The sequence below is a fragment of the Triplophysa dalaica genome, chromosome 4 (genome assembly GCF_015846415.1).
Source record: "Triplophysa dalaica isolate WHDGS20190420 chromosome 4, ASM1584641v1, whole genome shotgun sequence".
Lineage (NCBI taxonomy): Eukaryota > Metazoa > Chordata > Actinopteri > Cypriniformes > Nemacheilidae > Triplophysa > Triplophysa dalaica.
This window is the reverse complement of record NC_079545.1, coordinates 6,525,673-6,547,587: the sequence shown is the minus strand read 5'-3', so window position 1 is coordinate 6,547,587 and position 21,915 is coordinate 6,525,673. Positions and strand designations below refer to the sequence as shown.

The window sequence follows — 21,915 nt, the reverse complement described above, 5'->3', positions numbered from 1 at the left end:
TTCATATTGTGAACGACAGATTATATTGGTACATACAGGCGATATATTCTATGTGGATGATTTGCCATGCAGCTGAATATAATACAAGTACATCAATTTATAGAAACGACATTGTTTGTTAAAATAAATACCTAATCTTAGTCGTTTCTTGTCTGGTGATTTAACTAATTTCTTTAGATTTAACAAATGGTATAGTTGTTGTAATGTAATCGTCTAAAGGCATAAATAAATCGTTATCGCTGTATAATCGGATTTGCAGTTCACAAATAAAATGTGTTGGGCAATGTTTTGCCTTTGTAGCCCTCTCCTGGTGCAGCATAAGTATAACACTAGACTAATTCACTCGTGCGCTATATGAACAGTAGCCTACTACTAGCCCTCAATGTCCTCATTCTGACATTAAATTCCTCAAAATAAGAAAAACGACGTATTAACCAAGTGTTTTATTAAACACCTGCTCTAGCTTTCCTCGTGGGATGAGCACAGGGGATAAATGTAAACACTGCTGACAAGTGTAAGATTAAAAGGCACAGTTTTCGAATCCATAATAGCTTCACGCCGTTCTCTTCAAACAGGCTGTTGTTCTCTTCAAGCAAATCTCTTACATATGATTTAGTCTCCACACATAGGCTACACCTCTATCGTCACGATTGGAATGCAAGATTGACATAAACCAGTAAAAAACAGTCAAGCATTTTTGTTTAGTAATTATTTTTCGAGATGCAGCCCATCTTGTGCGTCAAACCGCACGTCACACTCCGGTAATGGCTATTCATGAAGTTGTGGTATTGTTGAAAAGAGCACGATGGAAACGCGGCAAAACCCCGCATTCGACGCCAGCTTAAATTGTTAAACACTGAATAAAAAAATCACATTAAGTAATCACCTCTAAATAACTCGATGTATACATAAAAACAAATGTAACAGCCGTGTCAGTCCCCGTTATCGACGTAAATATCCCGAAAGATCGCGACATTGACACCACAGATGATCAATAAGGATATTGCCGATATCACATCGTTAAAAGCATTTTAAACATCTCCCTCCACATGTAATTACAGCGACGGCTGAGGAAGATGCGGTCGGAAATCAATAGGCGCTTGCAGGTACGCGCGGCTGCCTCTTCACACGCGCGCGCGCACACATTAGCAAGCGCTCACACACCGTCTCGCTTGTTTTCTTCCCCAGCGCTGGATGAGAGGCGTCAGCGTCAGCACCGCAGCCCGGACACAATTCCTGCAGCCGCACGTTTTACAAGCGTCACGAAGCAAAACCTACAACGCGCATCATTTGGAAACCGAAAATTGCAGTGACAAAATTTCCCTTTGCGTAATCAACTGTCTCCGCGGGAAGAAGGCAACTCCATGACAGTCTCGCATCGCGCACAACGTCTTTGCGCTTTCCACGGCAGCGGCGTCTCATTTCGCGCCGCTCAAATACTACTATAAGACGTTCCACAATATTTGGTTTTATTGAATAAGTCGCGCTGCACCTGCTATGACCGCAGAGCTTCATGGAATGGCTCGCTGGGGATTGTGTGGGGTTTTATTCGGGCTGCTGAGACTCGGCTCGGCTTGTCCTGTATCGTGCTCTTGCAGTGCCTCGAGGGTCTCATGTATCGATCAAGACCCGGGGATCGAGGATTTCCCCGTGTTGGTGCCGGAGTCTGACATGGAAAACATCACGGACATGTAAGCGAAGCGTTACAGGAATTAACCGTCATGCGTGTAAAACGGCTTGAGTGATGACAGAAAAACGTGTGTGCGTACGTTTTTGCGTGTTTGTGAGCGATTCATCATTTTAATTTTTGAGCATCATTTCGTTGTAAATAAGTCTAGTGCATTGTTTAGTCTCTGTCGTGTAAATCGTGTGCCGCGATTGGGTGACATCCATAACCTTCGCATTTCATACACTGCACAAGCATGTGTGGAGTTTAATAAAGGCGTGTAAACATAAAGACTTGACATCGAATAACACTGTTTAAATAATGGACATGTCGCAGACCGAATGTGTCGTACGTGTTTATGTGTTTTGTGTCGCGCGTGTGTAGCCTATGTTGGTGAGCGGTTGTATGGGGTGGGGGCCATATGGTAAATAGGCATTAAATTGGCATGATAGCACATTTTAAAGGACCATCATACCTTTCTTTACCTTTCTGAGATGTGTTTCGTAGCATAGTTTAGTAGGCTTGCTGACTCACTCCGGCTAACTTTCTCTACCAGAAAAGGAATAAGACGTTATTGGGTTTCACGAGTACATTGTATAAATTGCCCACATAACGCAATTAAATACAGATGGGTGGAGATATAGTGTCCGGTTCACAACGGATTAGCACTGATGATCTAATGTACTCGAGTGCTTGCATTAGACATCACTGAAAGACTAGTCGACTTGAAAGACCGTCGAATGCTTCAATTGGATCGAGGCTGGTGAAGAAATGCGGCTTTAGGCCTGACAGAGAATACATCAAGGAAACACGTTTTATTGTAAAATGTTGACTCAGCGCAGTTTTAAGCATTAGTTAACATGCATTAGTTGTTATTGGTGAGTTGGGGAGTAGTCTCGTGTCCGCAGAGCAATAGCATCGGCGCCTACGCAAATATGTCACTCCGTTTCCACGACAACGGCGCACCGGACTCACTCTAGGCATGTGCTCGGTGTAGTGAAATCATGACTTGTTCGTGCACTCCTCTGTTAACTTATTTGATGTAGAGAGGGTTTGATGCGTGGAGGTTAAATGCCTATTGTTGCTGTCAGTGGAAATGAATTATTGGATCATTTATTGGTCGCATCTGAGATAAGCGAGTTGTGTTGTGGGTTACTTAGAAATTAAGAACGCATGTACTGTAAATAAAATGGCATTTTGTACTAATTGTGAATATGGTACAATATTAAGGTAATATTTTGGTAATATTATTATTAGGTAATATTACTCAGACATAATACCAATAAAAAAATAAAATGTGTTGTAATATATCTTCTTACCTAAATGAAATAATATGTGTGCAATATATGGTATTTAGCACCATTTATGTATCATTTACATGTGGTAGTAATGTACCATTGTAGTGCCCCAGAACATGTGTTTGTAGTGATAATAATGTTTTCTTTTAACAGATATATCACAAATCAAAGGCTATTTACAATCACTGAGGACCATTTGAAGTTCTACTCAAATCTCAGGAATTTGTAAGTATATGGCTTTTTGGGATCATATACAATTTTAATGACATCTTATTACAGCAAGGCCTATGTGAGTATATACTGTTAACTTTTTCCTCACACAGAACAGTGACCAACAGTCAGCTGACTTCTGTATCTACGATGGCTTTTTTTAACAACTCCAAACTTCAATATCTGTAAGTCCCTTTTTCGCACAACAATGGAATTTAATGTTTCGAAAAAAAAGTCTGTTGGATGATGTCAGACATTGTATTTCTTTCATTTAAACGGTTATTGTCTCTTCTGTTCTTTCCCTAGGAATCTGAGAGACAATAATTTATCAACGCTCTCATGGATGGCAACTCGTAATGCCAACATGTCGACTTTGTAAGATCTAAAACGAGAAGAACTTTATTTACATACAATACACTGTGCATGCGGCATACAAGCATCTTTTATTGTTTGGGTTTGTTTAGGTTGCTGTCTGGGAACCCGTTGCAATGTGCATGTGAGAACATCTGGATTAAGGTGTGGTTGGAGGACAGTGAGAGAGAGGGGTTGGAGTGTCTACAGGAGGGAGGAAAAGCTGAAGCCCTCTCTGGACTCACTCTGCCTTCATGTGGTAAGTCAAACTATGTATTCAATGCATATCAAGCTTGCACAAAATTTGTTGTAAATTAGAAAATCCTTAAAAACAAATAATTCCACACAACATACAGTACATGGGTGACTATTTTAATTGGTTGTAGCAGATAGTAATAGAAATGAGCTGAAAATGTCATCCATCTAGGCATGTTTATCCTAGCCTTCTCCTCACCTCAATAATGTTGAAAACAGGGTGGTGAATTTGACTCTAAAACAATGTACAGAAAAAAGTTCTGTGCTATTTACTATTAAAAAATAAAGACATTCTTGAACATTTAATTGCTAAATGGCCTGAAGGATACTCAATCCATTTTTTTGTTTTTCTTTCTGAATACTGAAAGATTTTTTTATTAAATATAGAAATCTTGCCATTCTACTGTAGTAAACTTGAACATCTGTTTCACTACTTCCCTCTTTCAGAGCACCCACTTGTGGAGGTGAACCCTCTGGTTGTCACTCAGATGGCAGGAAGCGAGGCTACAGTAATATGTAATGTGTCCGGAGCCCCGCCCCCTGAGCTTTCCTGGAGCCTAAATTCAAGTGAACATCCTCCTCTAATAACCGACTATGAGGTAACACTTTCCTTGCCCATAAAGTAGTTAATAGCATACCAGTATAAAGTATGCATATAGTGTACAGCATGCTTTTAGATGTGACGAATGATTCTGATTAAATTACATCCACTATTTTTTTTATCTATTTCTTGACAATGCAATATAATCAGAAATAATTTCTAAGACGATACAACACAAACTCACGGGAATTCATAACTGTTTTACAAGGAGGCTAAGTTGTCTTATTTGTACAATTTAGTTTGATTTGCTTTCGCGACAGCGACGTTACATTTCAGTGAATCATTGTAATGCCATGTCAGCATGATTACAAATGTTATATTGCTTTTATACAATAGTTCAACGGACAAGGAAATAGAAAGTTAAGATATGTCCCTAACCGTCTTGTGTGTGTCTAAAGAATCACATTAGAACTAGCAACAACCACTATTTTAGAGAAGTTTATCAGAGTAATAAGTACATAAAACGTGCATGAGAAAATCAATAACTTTGTTGTACCATCTGGTGTTGTAGCAGCACTTTTTGAACATCTCATCCAATCAGATTTGAGGAGCAGATTTAACAGTTGAATAATCTTTGCTGACCCTGTTTACCGCATAAACTCTAGGCCTACAGAAGTCTGTATCACATCAGTTTTAACATCTCTACTCCTTACTCTATTTCACACATTAAGGACACTTAAACAATTAATCTCTATTGCATCCTGTAATGGGCTTTCAAATATCTCAATTGGACACAGCACTGAAACCACAGACACTTGACACTAAATTCTGAAAGCTTTGTTTCCATTAATATTTAAGAAGATCACTAAAATACTTACATTATCTGAGCCTTCATTCACAGTAAAAGCAGGAGTCTGAATGACAGGTTAAATGCACATAGGTTTTGAATAAGAATATTGATTATTTAGCACCAGTTAATAATATTTTGTTTGGCATTGCAGTGTGAATGAAGACGTCTCATTTTTGTAAACGTACTTTGAAGATCTATTAGTTTCCCAGTCACCTTAATCTATGAAATAATAGCATAACACAAAATGTAATCTCCAAAATTAGAATTACTGCAAGAATTACTTTCCATGCAGTTGTGATTGACTTTAATAAATAAAGCGCTTAACATCTTAAACTTGTTGAGCCAATGTGGCCATGTGTAGGCTACCTAAGGTCACAAACCCTAGATAAAAGACACTCTTCTCTTTAGTAAATAATCAACCATTCAGATCATGTTCTTCACAGGTCAGCCAAATGGACCTCCAGTCAGTGTTGACTCTAAGCGGACTTTCACCGGACGACAACGGCAGAGAGCTCACCTGTAGCGCAGAGAACATTGTGGGCCATAAAGATGCGTCAGCCATTCTCAATATTCTTTGTAAGAATTTATGGTTTATTATGTGGAATTGCTTTATTAAATATCTATGAGCAGTATTGTTTTTCAAAATGATTTTATTTTTAAAACAACAGCCAGAATTTTGTTTTTACATGACCATTTGACATATGCTTGTGTCATAAATCTTTAAACTTTTTTTTTCAGGTTTGTTCAAGTGTTAAATTCAAGTTAATTTATACAGAAATGCTTTTCATAATTTACTTCACGTCAGAAAAACACATTGTAGACAAGACATGACGAATCAAGATCAATGTATTTGCTTTTAGATATTAGTAGCAATATTAACAAGCAGCAGTCTCACAGTGAGCAAGCCAAAGATGACAGTGGCACGAAACCAAAACTAATAATGAATGAGTTGAGGATAATGTGAGAAGCCAGACTCAACCGGCAGACCCAGTGTTAAGAGAAACACTTAAATCAGATATTCTTTTTAATAGTGGGAAAAGAGGTCATTTTTCACATTTTACTGTTTCTAAAGTTGAATGTGAGGTAAACAGAGGTGTGATTGATAGGATAATCGCGCAAGGATGTTTACTTCATCTGAGCACATTTCCACATTTTTCATCAGAAGGAAAGCTCTCCAATTGATTTCCATCAAAAAGCTCTGCCATACATATAATTTATTAAACCCAACTGCATGCTTGTCCCGTTTAAAAAATCTAAATCGACACTGGGCCAAAAGGAGACGGGTTTACCTTTGTGATGTTACAAGGAGTATATTTCAAAAGGGGATCGTTTAATGGGTCCAAAGGCAGAACAACACAGGAACACATAACCACAAATGATAACTGACAATGAACCGATAAAAACACAGATCTTAAATACTGGGGCAAACATAATGAGAATAAACAGAAACAGGTGAAGGACAAATTAGAAGGTGAACACATGTAATGGAACACATATACAAAGCCAAACAGACTAAAACTGTGACTGGTGAAGTTTATTAGCTACAGATGAGCTAATAAAATATTTTATTCAAATGTAGCCGTGTAATAAGGTGGTAATGTACAGCAAGCTGGTTGTTATTGCAAAATTAACATTTTCAATGTGATCACCTTGTCAGGGGTTATTTTGCGATAACAACCTGCTGGCTGTACATTATCCATTAAAATATTAGACAGAGTGATCAGGACTTGGCCTACAGGTCTTTTGTGACCCTGAAGGATTTATTTTGTGTAAACAGCCAACTATGTGTGCAATGGCTACTTACCACATGGGAATTGGACATAAAATACAAATATGAAATATTTTAGTGTAAACGAATGCAAAGAATAAACTACTAGAAACCTTAAACCGAGACATGAAGTTAGACAAACTTGCAATTTGGTATAATCATTTTTAAGAGACATTATCTCTTATTTGATTAATTTGGCATACATCATCAATATGATGTAAATGTGGCTGTAGTTTTATCACAAAGACCTTTATTTATACTGTAACAGACATTTGACCCGTCTTAAAATGTTAAATAAGAACTTTATTATCAATAACTATTGTTATTGTTTTTCCTTGATTGTCTATAATAACATTTAAAACATATAAGACATTTCACTCTCAATGGATAATTTGACCTGACAAAACTCACTTAGTTTCATAACACTGTTTTAAAATATTTGGAACGATAGAATGTAGAATTCTCCTGCCTGGCTTCTTAAATAGTAAAAATCTATGGTTTGGAGCAGGATCATAATATACAAAACATATAGAAAAGTAGAGGGACAGGTACAGGCCACAGTGCAGCAAAAAAATTAAGTAAATACCAGACTCATCTCATTGGGAATTCGTAACTGTTGTACTAGGTGGCTAATTCCTACGTATTTGTATAATATTAATCCTACAAAAATGTACAATTGTTAGAAAAAAGCAAAAATGAATCCACAACCCTAACCTCTAAATAAACCCTAAATCTAACCATCACTGCCGCAAAAGATTTTACTAAATCTTATGTACAAATGTATGAGATACAAATCTCATAAATTGTACAAATTAGAGTGTTTTGAAATTTTATTTGGCTCCACCAGTAGAAATAAAATGAAATGCAACTTTTTTTTGGCATATTTTGCCAGACCACACTATTGAAAATGTCACAATGTTATAACATGTTTGTTTGCATACATGCAACTAACATCCATTATCTCAATATTTATTCAATTAAAAGCAGTTAAAAGAAAACATTCTACATTGGTACTTTTTCAATTATACTTGTTTGATTTTTGTTGTTATGCTTTGTTGAAGCCTCTTAAACCATTTTGCTTTTGGTCATACATTGTACAGTATGTTTCTTCCCGTTGTTTCATAATATTACAGTAAGCTTCTTCATTTTTTATCATCCTCTTGTATTACTCCCCCTAGTGCCCTCTATACTCCCCTTCCACTCCTAGTGCTGTCACATGCTTTCCTTTCGTCAGACTACAACAAATTTCCACGTTCCTCTTGTTTACTCCTGTGGTCACACTTCCTCTCCTCCTCCTTTCTTTTCCTTTTTCTTCCTCCTGAGCTAGTTCCTCCTTCTATAGTGCAGCTTAAACAGCCTGAGAAAGACCAGAAATGGTGCATCCCCTTCACCGTGACGGGCAACCCAAAGCCTGAGTTGTGCTGGTACCACGACGGAGTGCCGCTGGAGGAGCACCAGTACATCAGGACGGAGATCCATGATATCACAGACACGGAGTATCACGGCTGTCTGCAGCTGGACATTCCTACTCACATCCATAATGGTGTTTACACACTAGTGGCCAATAATGAGTTCGGAGAGGACAGCGGGAACGTTTCGGCACACTTTATGTTCATGCCCGATCTGGATCACTCTGGGACAGGTGGGCTTGGATTTTTCTGGTATCACTGTACCATGGAAGTCTCATCCTGCTCCTGGGGGGTCACCGTCATGTAGTATTTACTTCCAGCCCTGATTTAACAAAACTGCCTGTAAATGCCAAACTCTGCTGGATGGTGGCCCTTCAGGTGTTTGATTTGACACTCCTGCACTTTATGCTGTAATGTGATGATTCAGATATCATTTATTTATTAATTTTATAAATCTTTATCAATTAAAAAAAAATGTTGATTGTTGATTTATTTTATTAATATGATTAATTTTATAAATATTGCAGCCTAAGATCAGAATTTTCCATCTGTATATATAATAACGAAAACACTTTTTATTGTTTTTGTCTAACAATAGGGAATGAGGGAATATTCTACTATGGTATGTAACACTGACCTATTATTTTTGTAATATAATATCAATTATTTACTGGATAATAATTCCAAAATCTCTGTTTTTTTAAATGACTGCTACAATATGATTTTACACAGAAACAACGTTTAGTCCAGGTACGTGTGTTTTGTTTTTCATTCATTCTTACCTTGTCTGTGTTTATTTGTCACTTTGAATTACAATTGTGTCTTTCCTATCTTTTTAAGAAATCCCGCAAATAGAAGACAAAGTTGCGGTATGTTGTCTCTGGGTTTACTACAACTAAAGCCTTTGATTTGTGCAGAAAATAATTTTGACTCGTACTTAAATTTTTAAAAAACTAAATAAAACTTTGTTTGCAGAAAAGCAGGTCCATGGGGCCACCATTACAGAGAATGTTAAAGCAGAAATTTAAAGCTTGTAGTTTTGTTAAAAAAAGCACTTCTTATTATTATAAATTATAAATTCAATATTGTTTTATTATTTAAAATTGAGCTACAAAGTTCTAATTTATAGCGTATCGAAATGATCTGTTAATAAATGGAGTGGGGGGAAATATCTGAGTGGAGGAAGATTTTCCAATAGACGTCCATTGCAATAATTGTTTACATGTTTTCATTTGCTTTTACAGATCGAGAAATAGCTTATTTTTACTGTCTGTACAACATGCAGCTGATCGATTTAGCTGGCAATGTTATTATTCAAGCACAGTTGTGGCTTAAGTAAAAAGTAATCATTTCATAAATGCAAGACACATTCAAAACCCTTTGTAAATATTGTTTGTATTTTCTCTCTTTTCTAGGTGTATGTAGTGGTAGGAATAGCTGGTGTTGCTTTAACTGGATGCATCCTAATGTTAGTTTTTCTAAAGTATGGCAGGACCTCCAAATTCGGCATGAAAGGTAAGTGCATCATGTAGATTATTTTCACTGCTGCTGAATGCTTGTTTTTTAATGTCAAAATCTACATATCTACCTTTATGGATATTTACTGTGGATGATTAAGTGCATGCATAGTCCATATGCGCAAAGTGTTTAGTGTATGCCTATATGTACATTTGCTTTTACATTTACATCATTTAATAGTCTTGACAGTCTTTGTAATCTGTCACCAAAACGTTGTGCATTAAAATGGTCTTTCCTTTTCTGCCGATGTCACCAAGGCTTTAAAGATTGTTTGAAAATGTTAAGCCAGATACACTTCATTTATAAAAATACTTATTGACTTAAAAAGTCATGTTTGAAGTTGATGTAAAATGACAAAACATGCTCCTTTGTGACTATACATTTACTGGCTTTTTCTCTCAATGAAGCAAACGCATGTGCGCTTTCTGTCTTCCTCTCGCTCTCTGATAACTGCATATGCAGGCTCAAGGAACAGCTTCAGACGAGACTCGAAATGGGCCCGCTGTAGGCGCAGCGTTCTGTCCAAAGTTTAGCATTTTTTCAACTCTGGGCACCCGGTCAAACGCCGGCGCTGATTGTGGGGAAAATGCATAGCACCAGTGCTAAGCACGGAAAAAATGTCAACTGATGGCTTTTCTAAAGCGCGGCGTTTCCGTTGAAAACAGTTGAAAAAAAACACGTTGGCCCCAAGCGTAAACGCCTCGGTGGACACAGCCCCTAAGATATTAGTCCTACCAACAAGTGCAATCCGGGACAAATACCTTACAAATGTCTGGAGATGAAACATCAGAACAACGTCTTAGGGTATGGTAACCGTGGTACAAGCGGAATAATTGACTCCGGGCTGTTGAATTCTTTGAAAATAACACCTCGTGGTGTGTATTATTTTCTAAGAATTCAACGAACCGGAGTCAATTATTCCGCTTGTACCACGGTTACCACACCACATTGAGAGAGAAAAGCCAAGTATCTTTATTTGATTTGTTTTCGTCGCATTTACCACCCCTGTCAAAAATAAAGTATATGGAGAAAAAACGTGACACTGAGATCTCTTGCTGCTGTGTGTTTAAAGTCCCGTTTACCCATTCCACATACGAATTCATTCTTTGATATACGAATGCTTTCGTTTTTCGTCTGAACTCAACGAAGCGCTGTCACCATTGTTGTTGAATTGTTCCATGCTGTCCATAAATATAAAGTTATTTCTTCTCAGACGTCATTTTGTCTGTTGTCCATATTCAGTGTTGGACAGCAGACTACTGTACAGTATTACCCTATTCAGTTAAACTTGCCGCAGTGAGACGGAACTGTAATTCTGTCGACAGATCTGGAACAACTTCATAGCTGTTCGTTTAACTGAAAAGTAATGTACTCCCCTGGAACGTTCGTCAGCCAATCAGAATGAATCATTCAACAGCCCGTGGTATAATGTGTGATATTGTTTATTTTCATTTGCTGTTACTGCCGTTTTATTAAAGCACTACGCCTCTTTTACGCCATTATCAAATGTTTAACTGCTAAACAAATGTCCTTTGGCTATTTAAAGGTATGTCCTTGTTGAACACTGGATCATGTATAATTTAGTAGCCCAGTAATAAAATACAATATATATTGATTCTTGCATCCTTCGGGACATTTTATTCTCTCCATCAGGATCTTCATCCGTCATCAGTAATGATGACGACTCAGCCAGCCCACTCCACCACGTTTCCAACGGCAACAACACCCCATCATCCTCAGAGATGGGCCCGGATGCCGTTATTATCGGAATGACAAAGATCCCAGTCATTGAGAACCCGCAGTACTTCCGCAACCCCGGCAGCTTGCTGAAATCGGATACTTGTGAGTTGACATGGAGCACTGGGCGACCAGCGACCCCACTCCATCATCTGAAATAGATTCCAGTCCTAGGTTGCCCCTGGTCAGTTGTCATAGTAACCTCCCCTTCTGTCACCATGGCGATAATATCAGGGGCGGCTGACGCTGTGCAACTTAATCATTGTTGAACTCTAGCCATTCTGCAGCAATGGCTCCATTTAACTCGCAAATTTAAGCATCATGGCAAGAACTAAATTTTTCAGGAAACATTTGTGACTATTTGTATTCCCCGTTCTGCAGTTGTTCAGCACATAAAGCGCCACAACATTTTGCTGAAGAGGGAGCTTGGAGAGGGTGCCTTTGGGAAAGTGTTTTTGGCTGAATGCTACAACTTATCACCAGACCAAGAGAAGATTTTGGTGGCTGTTAAGGTATGTCACATAATGTGTTAAAACCAGAGCACAGTGGGTAGTACATGTGCTTCTGACACACCTAAAATCCTAGACAAAGCAGAACAGAACTGACAACACAGCCTGTTTGTAGTGGCGTCTCCCATACATCAGAGTAAATGGGTCCATTGTTTTAAAACTGACATTGATTTACTGCACCGCACCTTATACATAATAAAGAATGAAATACAATCCTAAAAAAAGTGTTTCTTGTCTTGTAGACGCTTAAAGAAGCTAGTGAAAGTGGGCGAGCCGATTTTCACAGAGAAGCAGAGCTTCTTACCAACCTGCAGCATGATCACATTGTCAAGTTTTATGGAGTGTGTGTGGAAAGCGACCCCCTCATCATGGTGTTTGAGTACATGAAACATGGAGACCTCAACAAGTTCCTCAGGTTTGAATTTATTATACGAAATTGCTTGTGTCTTGGGTAAACATTTCTATTGCCAATTTAAATCCTGTGGGACTATGAGATTGCTTGGTTTACCAAGTTTGCAGTGTACAGGCTATACGTTTGGAAACGCTGTGATATTTCTGTCCACATATTCTTAAACTAAATACTTTTGTGGTTTTGGACAAATTGAGAAAAGTAGAAATGTAGCTGAAATCAACAGCATGTATTTAAGTAAAAAAACACAATAAAGTGACCATGACAGTCCCACGTGTTTTGTGTGGAAGCACATGGCCATTGTTTGTTATGATGTGCCATGTGCTGTCTTGACCCCCCTCTTGTTTCCTCGTCTAGCTTCCCGCCTGTAATGATCCCTTCCACCTGCCTAGTGTAATTATCCCTGGTTAGTTCCCCTATTTAATGCCCCTGTGTTTGCTGTCCTGTGCGGTTTCGTTAAGCTTTGTTAGTATACCTACCTCGTGTCCAGGTTCCTGTATCCCTGATCTTGTCTAGTTCCCGTAAAGTGCTTAGTTTAGTTGATCCTGTCTCTATTGTCTCGTGGGAAGTCTTTGTTTTGCATTTGTTAATTTTCTGTTGTCATTTTGCCCCATCGTGGGTCTTTATTTTGTTATTAAAGTTTTGAGTTTTGTACCTGCCGCCTGCTTTTGGGTTCTATTTCCTGACGTTCCTTGACAAATAAATTCTACCTCTTCCATGTTAAAGGAACAGTTCACCCAAAAATGAAAATTCATTTTCCAAATCTGTGTAAATTTCTTTGTTCTGATGAACACAGAGACAGATATTTGGAAGAATGCTTGTAACTATAAAAACGACAGAGATTACTATAATTAATAATATGAATAATCAGTTTTGGGGATTATTCATTATACTTATTATTATACTCAATAAGATGATAAGAAGCCTTTACCGGTTTTCTCTCAGTTTTGTTTATGAGCACATGTCTGACAGCGCAATAGTAAAAGTCCTGAACGGAAGTAATAGTGAAATAACGTATGAAAGTCAGCTCTCAAATCATGCATTTGATTTGGAATCGGCAAAATGAAAAACTATTGTTGCAATTGCAACAAATGCAACAATGAGAAGAGATATAAAAATACAGTTTCTGACCGACTGGCATTTTTAATTACTAAAAAGACGATCGACGATGACGTCACTGCAAGCGAGAAACCCGGCAAGTCTCAAACTTCCATGTAAACATGTTTTTTTGTGAGCCGGTTTATTACTATGCATATAAACAAGTGAAAACAGATTCTTTTTAAGCAGATTTTTGATAGTGATCTTTTAAGGACAGTTGTGACCTAATGGTTATTGAGTCGGGCTTTGTGACCAGAAGGTTCCCGGTTCGATTCTCAGGGCTGGCCGTTATCGACTGAGGTGCCCTTGAGAAAGGCACCTTGCACCCTGGCACTGCAGTGATAGCTGCCCACTGCTCCAGGTGTACGTGTTCACACTTGCTGTGTGTGTGTTTGCTATGGATGGGTTTTGTCTTTGGATGGGTTAAATGCAGAGGTCACATTTTGGATAGGGGTCTTCATTCCTGACAAATAGGTCACCTTCACTTCAATTCACTTCATATAGGGTATAGAAATTAATTGGTAATAAGTGATTAAATACTTATACTTTATTTTGTGCATGTTAACGCACTCATTGTGTTGCATCAAACAGGATTTTGTGATGGTGTTGTACCTGAAGAACTCTTTGGCTAAACTTATATATATGGCTATAAAATATATATTATCCCTTCTCTCTCTTGCAGGGCTCATGGTCCAGATGCAGTTCTCATGGCAGACGGGCAGCAGGCTTTGATGGTGGAGTTGACCCAGCCTCAGATGCTGCACATAGCTCAACAGATAGCAGCAGGCATGGTGTATCTGGCTTCACAGCATTTTGTACACAGAGACCTGGCCACACGCAACTGTCTGGTTGGAGAAAACCTGTTAGTGAAGATAGGGGACTTTGGCATGTCCAGAGACGTCTACAGCACCGACTACTACAGGGTAAGTGTGTGGAATCATAGTGTGTCTAATGTGCATCACATTCATATATAGGTCATATCGTACCTTTTTGATGACACTTTAATTTTGTCTTGTATATCACTATGGTCGCTTTATATTGTTTATAATTGTAATGTTTTTTATGTACATTTGTCTTGAGTATTCAACCAGTCAAAATGGGTTACAGGAACAGAATCAAAAGTGATTTACGCTGTTGTTTACCAAAGTGCCTTGTGCCCATTCACAGGGTTGCCAGATCGATGTGAACAAAACTTGCCCAATGAGCCCATGCCAATAGCAGAACTCAAAAAATGCGACTTCTATACCTAAAATATTATGCATTACACACACTATATTCTTTAAAATATATCAAAACTTACCAATAAAATATTCCAATATTTACTTATTTGGTAGACATAAAAAACACCATTATGTGATACAAGACCCCTTGTTGTGGTCATGATCACTCACTCTGTCTCAGATAATGATTCACTGACTGCACATTATCCCAAGCATATTCATCTGAACATCTGATTAAAAATGAGAATGCCACACAAAACAAAAGTTCCCCACAGTGAGATCCTCCAGAAAAAGCCCAGACCATCTGACACCAAAGGGCTCTCCCAAACACAAACCCTGCCAACAGCCGGAAACACTCCGCTGTGTCTGCAGCCCTGTGTGTGTGTGTGAGAGAGAGAGAGAGTGATGAAGGAATATAATCTCCCCCTACTGTAAAGCAGAAAAACACAACGAATGCAATAATAGCTTCAAACAGGAGTCTTCAGGAGACTGTTATGCAGCTATCACTATATACACTGTATGGTTGCAAATGTGCATGTTTTTTATTAGGGTCACAATATATTGGTATTGACAATAACCGGTATATAATACACGGTGTGACAATTTCAGATCACGGTTATAGTGGCCAACATTATCAATAATATCACGGCTTTATTACCATGTTCTGGAAAAATGAATAAAAATGATGGGTCTGTATAAAGAAATATGAAATAAACGTGTGTCAGTATATCAAAATTTTCACAAATGTGACTCTGGACAACAAAAACAAGTCTTATGGGTATATTTTTTGAATTTGAGATTTTTACATAAACTGAAAGATGAATAAATAAGATTTATATTGATGTACGAGCTTTTAGAATAGGACAATATAATAATATCTTATATTCCCATGCTACTTAAGACTGGTTTTGTGATCAAGGGTCACAAATGTGCACATTTGGGGATTAAAGTCCTAATAATTTACGTTTCATTTTGCATCTACGTTATACTTTTGATATCTTTGTTTGATGTTGGACAGGGTTTTTCAAGCCGTAACATTGGTACGGTTTAACTGTAATTAAAATATGATCTGTATGAACCGTTGGACGTTAAAATCACGGTAAACCATTACACCGTTAATCGTTACATCGCTATAAATATCCCAAATTTCAATTTTCTCGTGGTTCAGTATTCATTGAACGTTACAAAGAAATCTCAACGCCTTACAGCAGACGTTCAGGGATCAGATAGGGATCCTATAAAATGTTAGCTTGTCATGGGAACAATGTCCTATAATGACTAAAAGTGTGTCAGAGATAGTTAGTATTTAGAAATGTGATTTACACATAATCATTTTTTTCTATAATAACAGGTGGGTGGTCACACCATGCTGCCCATTCGCTGGATGCCTCCAGAGAGCATCATGTACAGGAGGTTCACAACAGAGAGTGATGTATGGAGTTTGGGTGTTGTCCTCTGGGAAATCTTTACCTATGGCAAGCAACCCTGGTACCAGCTCTCAAACAATGAGGTAATAGTCATCACAGATATAAACCAATCAAACATAACAATCCATCTGCTTAAAGTGAATCTGTTCCAAAGATTCAACTGATTCAATTCCTTGTGCAGCATTTGCACCTTTTTCATGCTATGGTGAAATATATAAAGTCCCCGTGAACCTGACGTGGCGATCATCATTACTTAAGTATTTCGATTCATTTCCAAGTGAAACAGAATATGGATTGAGAAAAATAGTTTCCACTGCAAATTGATAGCATGTATAAAAATAGGCTGGAGTGGAGGAGTTACCAGATATTCCGCACAAGCTCTCTGACATCATCGGAGGATTTATCCACTAGCAGTCGGAAGTGCATTTTCAGAGGACACATGAATTGAAAACAAACAATGACCCGCACTGATAAGTCATAAAAAAAAGAATAGTGAATTTTGATTTTAATAAATGTGTCGGTTCATTTCTGCATGTTAGTCATCTGTTGAATGCTTTCAACCTAACTGAGATCAATGTTTCAGAAAACCATGTGGATGGCGATGTTCTTCATCTCACATATTTAAACACCAGTAATTTTTTGGAAATTCCCCTAGTAAATTATGGCAATTCTTAATTTCTTGTGTCACAGAGCCAGTGTTTTAACTCTTTTTTAACTGCCTCCCACAGGTGATCGAGTGCATCACGCAGGGTCGGGTGTTGCAGAGACCACGCACCTGCCCCAAAGAGGTGTATGACCTAATGCTGGGGTGCTGGCAGAGAGAGCCCTACATGAGACTCAACATCAAAGAAATCCACAACCTGCTCCAGAGCCTGGCCAAGGCCTCACCCGTTTACCTGGACATCCTGGGCTGACACTGTGTGGAGGATCTGTTTGTTAGTTTGGGTGTGTAATTGTTTGTGAGAAAGTGTGCGTCATAAAAGGAGAAATGGATGCTTTAGATTATAGATTTGTGTGTGTGCGCATAAAAAATGGCTTGTGCTTCAGCCTTCTCACCACAGACTAAAAGCCTTAAAGTTAACTGTGTGTATTGCTTTGAGTTTTTCCACGACCCACTATGTCCATATCGGACTTTCATCAATGTTTTTTTAAATCCTAAGTGGTCTACAAATGAACAAATGGAAGCGTTTGATTGTTGTAAATAGGCGTTAAAGACAATGTAGACCTCTTGTTTTACAACCTTTTTGAGAAAGGTAACTTGAGTTCAGAAAGTTTACAATTCCTTTGTTTTTCAAATGGACAACATATGGTATCCAGTCATTAGCACAAAGCTGTCCAAGTACTGGCGGACTGTACGCAGATCGCAATACTATTCACACAGCAAACTATGGAGTCATTTAACTGCCAGCTTTAATTTGTCGTTTTTATGATTCGAAACGCATTTAATATCATTTTGGACTATACTACTAAACCATCTTCTCTTTGCCAACTTTTGATGTCTAACACTGAGGTTTATAAAAGGCATTTTGGGATGTATCAATGCGGCCCATCTAACTCTTGTCTGAACTTTGTGAGAAAAGCACAGCGACAAAGACGCCTCCAAATTTTCTTCACTTTTTTATTTTGAAGAGGCTTGAAGTTGGACACGGTGTGTTTGCAGTGTGAGTTACGGTCACCAGCAGTGGCATTGAAATATTTCCACAGACTTTGTTCGGTCCCCTGACCCCATGTGTTGAAGTACCGATTGGGGAACCTGCCTCTCCAAACGTTGGATGATGTTCCTGTGTCAGTCGATGGTAAACGTGTTGTTTTTTTCACTTTTGGGTGCTTACACACTAGGGAATGCTCTGATGGAGCAGCTGATGGATAGAAATGCACAAGATGCCATTCAGAGGGTGTGGAAAGAGCCGATTTAGTTGAAATTTAAGTGGGAAATACAGCAGGAAGCACAACTGGACCCGCCTTTCTGAAATGATCACTACTCGACGGATTTCTACGTTCCAGTTTGTTGCATCAAAAGTTCCTAACCTTTGGTCAGAAGAAATTTTTCATCGATGTCCTTGCAAGGCATCAACCCTGTCGCAATCACTTGTGTGTGTAGGCGCCCTTAATCGTCGTTGTGTTGCAACTTGATGGATTTTGCCTTTGAGAAGACAAAAGAATCCTTTCTTACCTGTTTGTGGGTACTCCGAACCACTGATGTTCTCCATTATTTAACAGAGCCAGTCGAACAGGTGGATTTAACTTTTTCTCGGATTACTCATTATTTGTTTACGTGCCGACAAAGAAATAACTGCTAAATAATATGTGTATGTGATGATCTATCAGATGATCGGTTTGTTCTATGTATTGTGGGCCGTTTCAAAGCGATGGGCTTGGTGGGCACTGTGAAGTGAATGTTGTGAGGATGATGGGACTCAGATTGGCCCTGAGGTCACAACTCGAAGACCCTATGAAGGGACTCTGGACCCAACCTTTGTGCGCCAACCCCACCAAACAAGTTAACAGAGGAGGACAATTAATAACAAACAGGTTTAAACAGACTACAAAGGACTGCATTTTCAACTACAACTGCAATTTTAATTTGTCGTTATCAGTATTTTGAAAGCACTTACTATCACGAGTTCTCATACTAACCCCAAGTATTCAACTATAGCTCATAACTTAATCAGATTTTATGACTGATACCTAAAATTTGCAGCTTGCTAATGATAGATGTGCCATTACAAACAGAACAGATTTAAGATTTACAGACTGTATAAGGAAGGGAGCCATATAGGGACAAGAAGATTATAAGATGCTTTTTCACTGTCAGTGCGAGCAAAGGCTGACAAATCGTCAGATTTGAGCCAACTGCCCCGGACAAACATTTTGTTAGCCATGCCCACACTAGGCTCAGTTCCTTTGGCTTACATTCATATGTTTGCAAATGTGGCAGAACCCAAATGCAAGCTCATGCGAAAGAAATTTGGATTTCAGTCTATCTGCAAATTTGTATGACATGTTTACCCGCGTCCAAGTCGATACTTGACAGCGTAACGATGAATAAATATTACAGTTGTCAAGTTTCCAGTTTGTTAAAGCGTATCCTTTGACCGCAAAACCAACCACAGACTTTAGTCCAGTTCCTCAACCTGGCTTCAATCACTGTTGACTTACTCCAGGGCTACAATACTTGTACCACTTGTCCTCCTCTGCGGGGGTGAACTTTGTCTCAATTCAGTTTGACGGAGATCTCCGTGGTCCCCAGCAACACATTTTGCACTGAACGACTGATTCTTTGGGTAAGAAGTCCTGGAGGTGTGTTGCTCTGAGAGTGTCTGTACTGTATATATGCAATTAGACTGTAAATATACATGAGCAGGATCAATCATTCTTTGTACACTGATGTCAAATTCTTTCCAAACAGTCCATTGGCAGGACCTACTTTTAACAGCTGTCTTTAACCAACATCACCAAACGTGCGAGTCGTCGAACAGTGCGTCCAATCAAATCAAATGTTGGTCAGATGAGTCCCGCGAGTGACTTGTGATCCCTTAGAGCTTTGCACTTTCTTTATAGATGTACTGCTCATATTTTTGAATTTTTCACCCTACAATTGTAAGCACTGCAAAAAAGAAAAAGGGAAAATGCACTGAAAGAGGCTTTCAAATCGAAGGGGGGTAAGAGCTGATGTTGCGCAAAATTACGGGCCAGTTACGCTAAATGATTTTTATCATATTGTGGCAGACTTTGCGTAGAGACTTTAAAGAACAAACATGGCATTTTCTCGTTTTTTGCTATACAGATTTGTCTGTTCTAAATAGCCAGCCTGTACTTTATAATCCATTCTGTACAGTTCCAATAGATGTCTATATAAATAGTACGGTCTCTCTATATATTCTGTTTAAAACAGGCACCATGTCAAAATGTGTGACATTATAAAGAGAAGAAAAACATGTCTGATGGGCCGTCGGCAATATGTGAGTGTAAATATAGTTTCTTTTACGTGACAGTTTCTTTTTTCCTGTGGTTGTTTACAATGATTTTGTTTTTTAATAATCTGTAACTGATCAAGTAACCTTTTCCCTGTGTACTACGATTAAATGTTACCTTATCGCACCCTTTTTAAATTGTTTAGGGTGGATTTACGTAAAGAAATGATTCAATTAAATACTTTCACCATATAGCCTACCTGGGGAAAGAGCCAAGAGCATATTCATCCTCATTTTATAATTTTTTGAAAGCTCTTGTTTATAACATTCTATATGAATGAAGAACTGTGATTGAGAATCGAAATACTGTTGCATTTATTTCATAAGTAACCCAAAGTTTACTAACTTTGTTTTATTTTGCTGTTTGGGCAAATTATAAAATGTTTCGCTTTTTTTTGCATAGAACCATAAGAAATTTGTGCATTGTAAACCTGATAGCTATGCACATTGTCCCTCCCAAATTTTAAAGTCCATTACAAAATAGAAATTGCAGTTTTGGGAAGTAAACATTCTCAATGATAACGAAAACAATGCTTCTGGGCACAAAATGGCCTTAACAACAGTTATTTTCTTAACGCTGAAGTATATGAATCTTTTGAATTTTGATTCATCCCATTATGGCAACTGGGATGTTCCCCTTTTTTAAGTTGTTTAGCTGGATCACTTGTTGAATGATCTGGTGTGTGTGTGCTCCAGGCAGACTTTATCTCACACGGCTTTAGGTGTCAGTACTCTATGCTTGTGCATCCTGTGAGAAGCTTCTCTGCAATCAATGGAAATGTTCCTTGTACAACTGTGCATTTAATAAAAGTGGTATGTCTTACAACATTGTGTGGAATTGTGTCAACATTTATATAAGGAAATTTCAAAGTGGGCCAAATTGTTTTAACACCTGAAAACAGGTTTATATGAAGTACACTTGCATCAGGTTAAGATTCCAACATAAGAATGGTTCCTCTTCATGGTGACCGCCCCGATCACCTGACCAACGGTATTTCTAGAATGACACTGGTTACTGAAAACGTTTATCCACAACAATAAAATGTTCTACTTTCTTTCAAAATTTGCCCTTATACGGTCTTTTTATATCTAACACTCAATAGTAAAAAAATCCCAAAACGAGACTCGGAAGAGCACATCCATCCATCTCTTAAGTAATCTTACAACTCCAGCGGGTTAAAACATGTCTTCTGTGAAACCATAGGTATGTAAGTGAGAAAAATATTTTTTGATATTTTAGCCAAACTGAAACCAAAACAATTCAGATATTAATTCAGAATGTACAATCTTTCTGGTTTTGTTCTTGCCACTTTTCATCATAAGACAATGGGAAGTTATCAACATGTCTCTATATTTTCATTTAGTGCTCAGATGTGCTTGCTATGGTTTAAGTTTTGCAAAAAAAGCTTAAAATATCGAGCCCATTTAGTTTTTCCATTGTGTAGATGTTGATATATTCATTCATTCATATTTCCCAGTTCGTTAACTTTGTATTAATCTGATGCTTGATTTGTGCATTAAAGGGATAGTTTACCGAAAAATGAAAATTCTGTCATCATTTACTCACCTTCGAGTTGTTCCAAATCTGTATAAATTTCTTTGTTCTGATGAACACAGAGAAAGATATTTGAAAGAATGCCTTTAACCAACTGATTGACTCTAGGGGTGTAACGAT

The 21,915-nt window shown here is 38.1% G+C and overlaps 1 protein-coding gene across 1 annotated transcript; it reads left to right on the top strand.

Annotated features, from left to right (window-relative positions):
* Positions 1 to 1,161: 1,161 nt before the first annotated feature.
* ntrk2b (neurotrophic tyrosine kinase, receptor, type 2b) lies at positions 1,162 to 21,066 on the top strand. The gene is made up of 18 exons (XM_056745458.1): positions 1,162 to 1,691; positions 3,118 to 3,189; positions 3,288 to 3,359; positions 3,481 to 3,549; positions 3,639 to 3,784; positions 4,228 to 4,379; positions 5,615 to 5,747; positions 8,267 to 8,581; positions 8,947 to 8,970; positions 9,081 to 9,098; positions 9,189 to 9,217; positions 9,764 to 9,863; positions 11,520 to 11,708; positions 11,985 to 12,115; positions 12,355 to 12,527; positions 14,302 to 14,542; positions 16,191 to 16,349; positions 16,995 to 21,066. The coding sequence occupies exons 1-18, from the start codon at positions 1,498 to 1,500 to the stop codon at positions 17,178 to 17,180; spliced, it is 2,403 nt and encodes an 800-aa protein (XP_056601436.1). The 5' UTR covers positions 1,162 to 1,497; the 3' UTR covers positions 17,181 to 21,066.
* The last annotated feature ends 849 nt before the right edge of the window (positions 21,067 to 21,915 follow it).

Coding starts and splice junctions, on each gene's coding strand:
- ntrk2b (XM_056745458.1), top strand. CDS start 1,498: ATGACCGCAGAGCTTCATGGAATGGCTCGCTGGGGATTGTGTGGGGTT. Junction 1,692..3,117: donor ATGGAAAACATCACGGACAT/GTAAGCGAAGCG, acceptor TTCTTTTAACAG/ATATATCACAAATCAAAGGC. Junction 9,864..11,519: donor CTCCAAATTCGGCATGAAAG/GTAAGTGCATCA, acceptor TCTCTCCATCAG/GATCTTCATCCGTCATCAGT.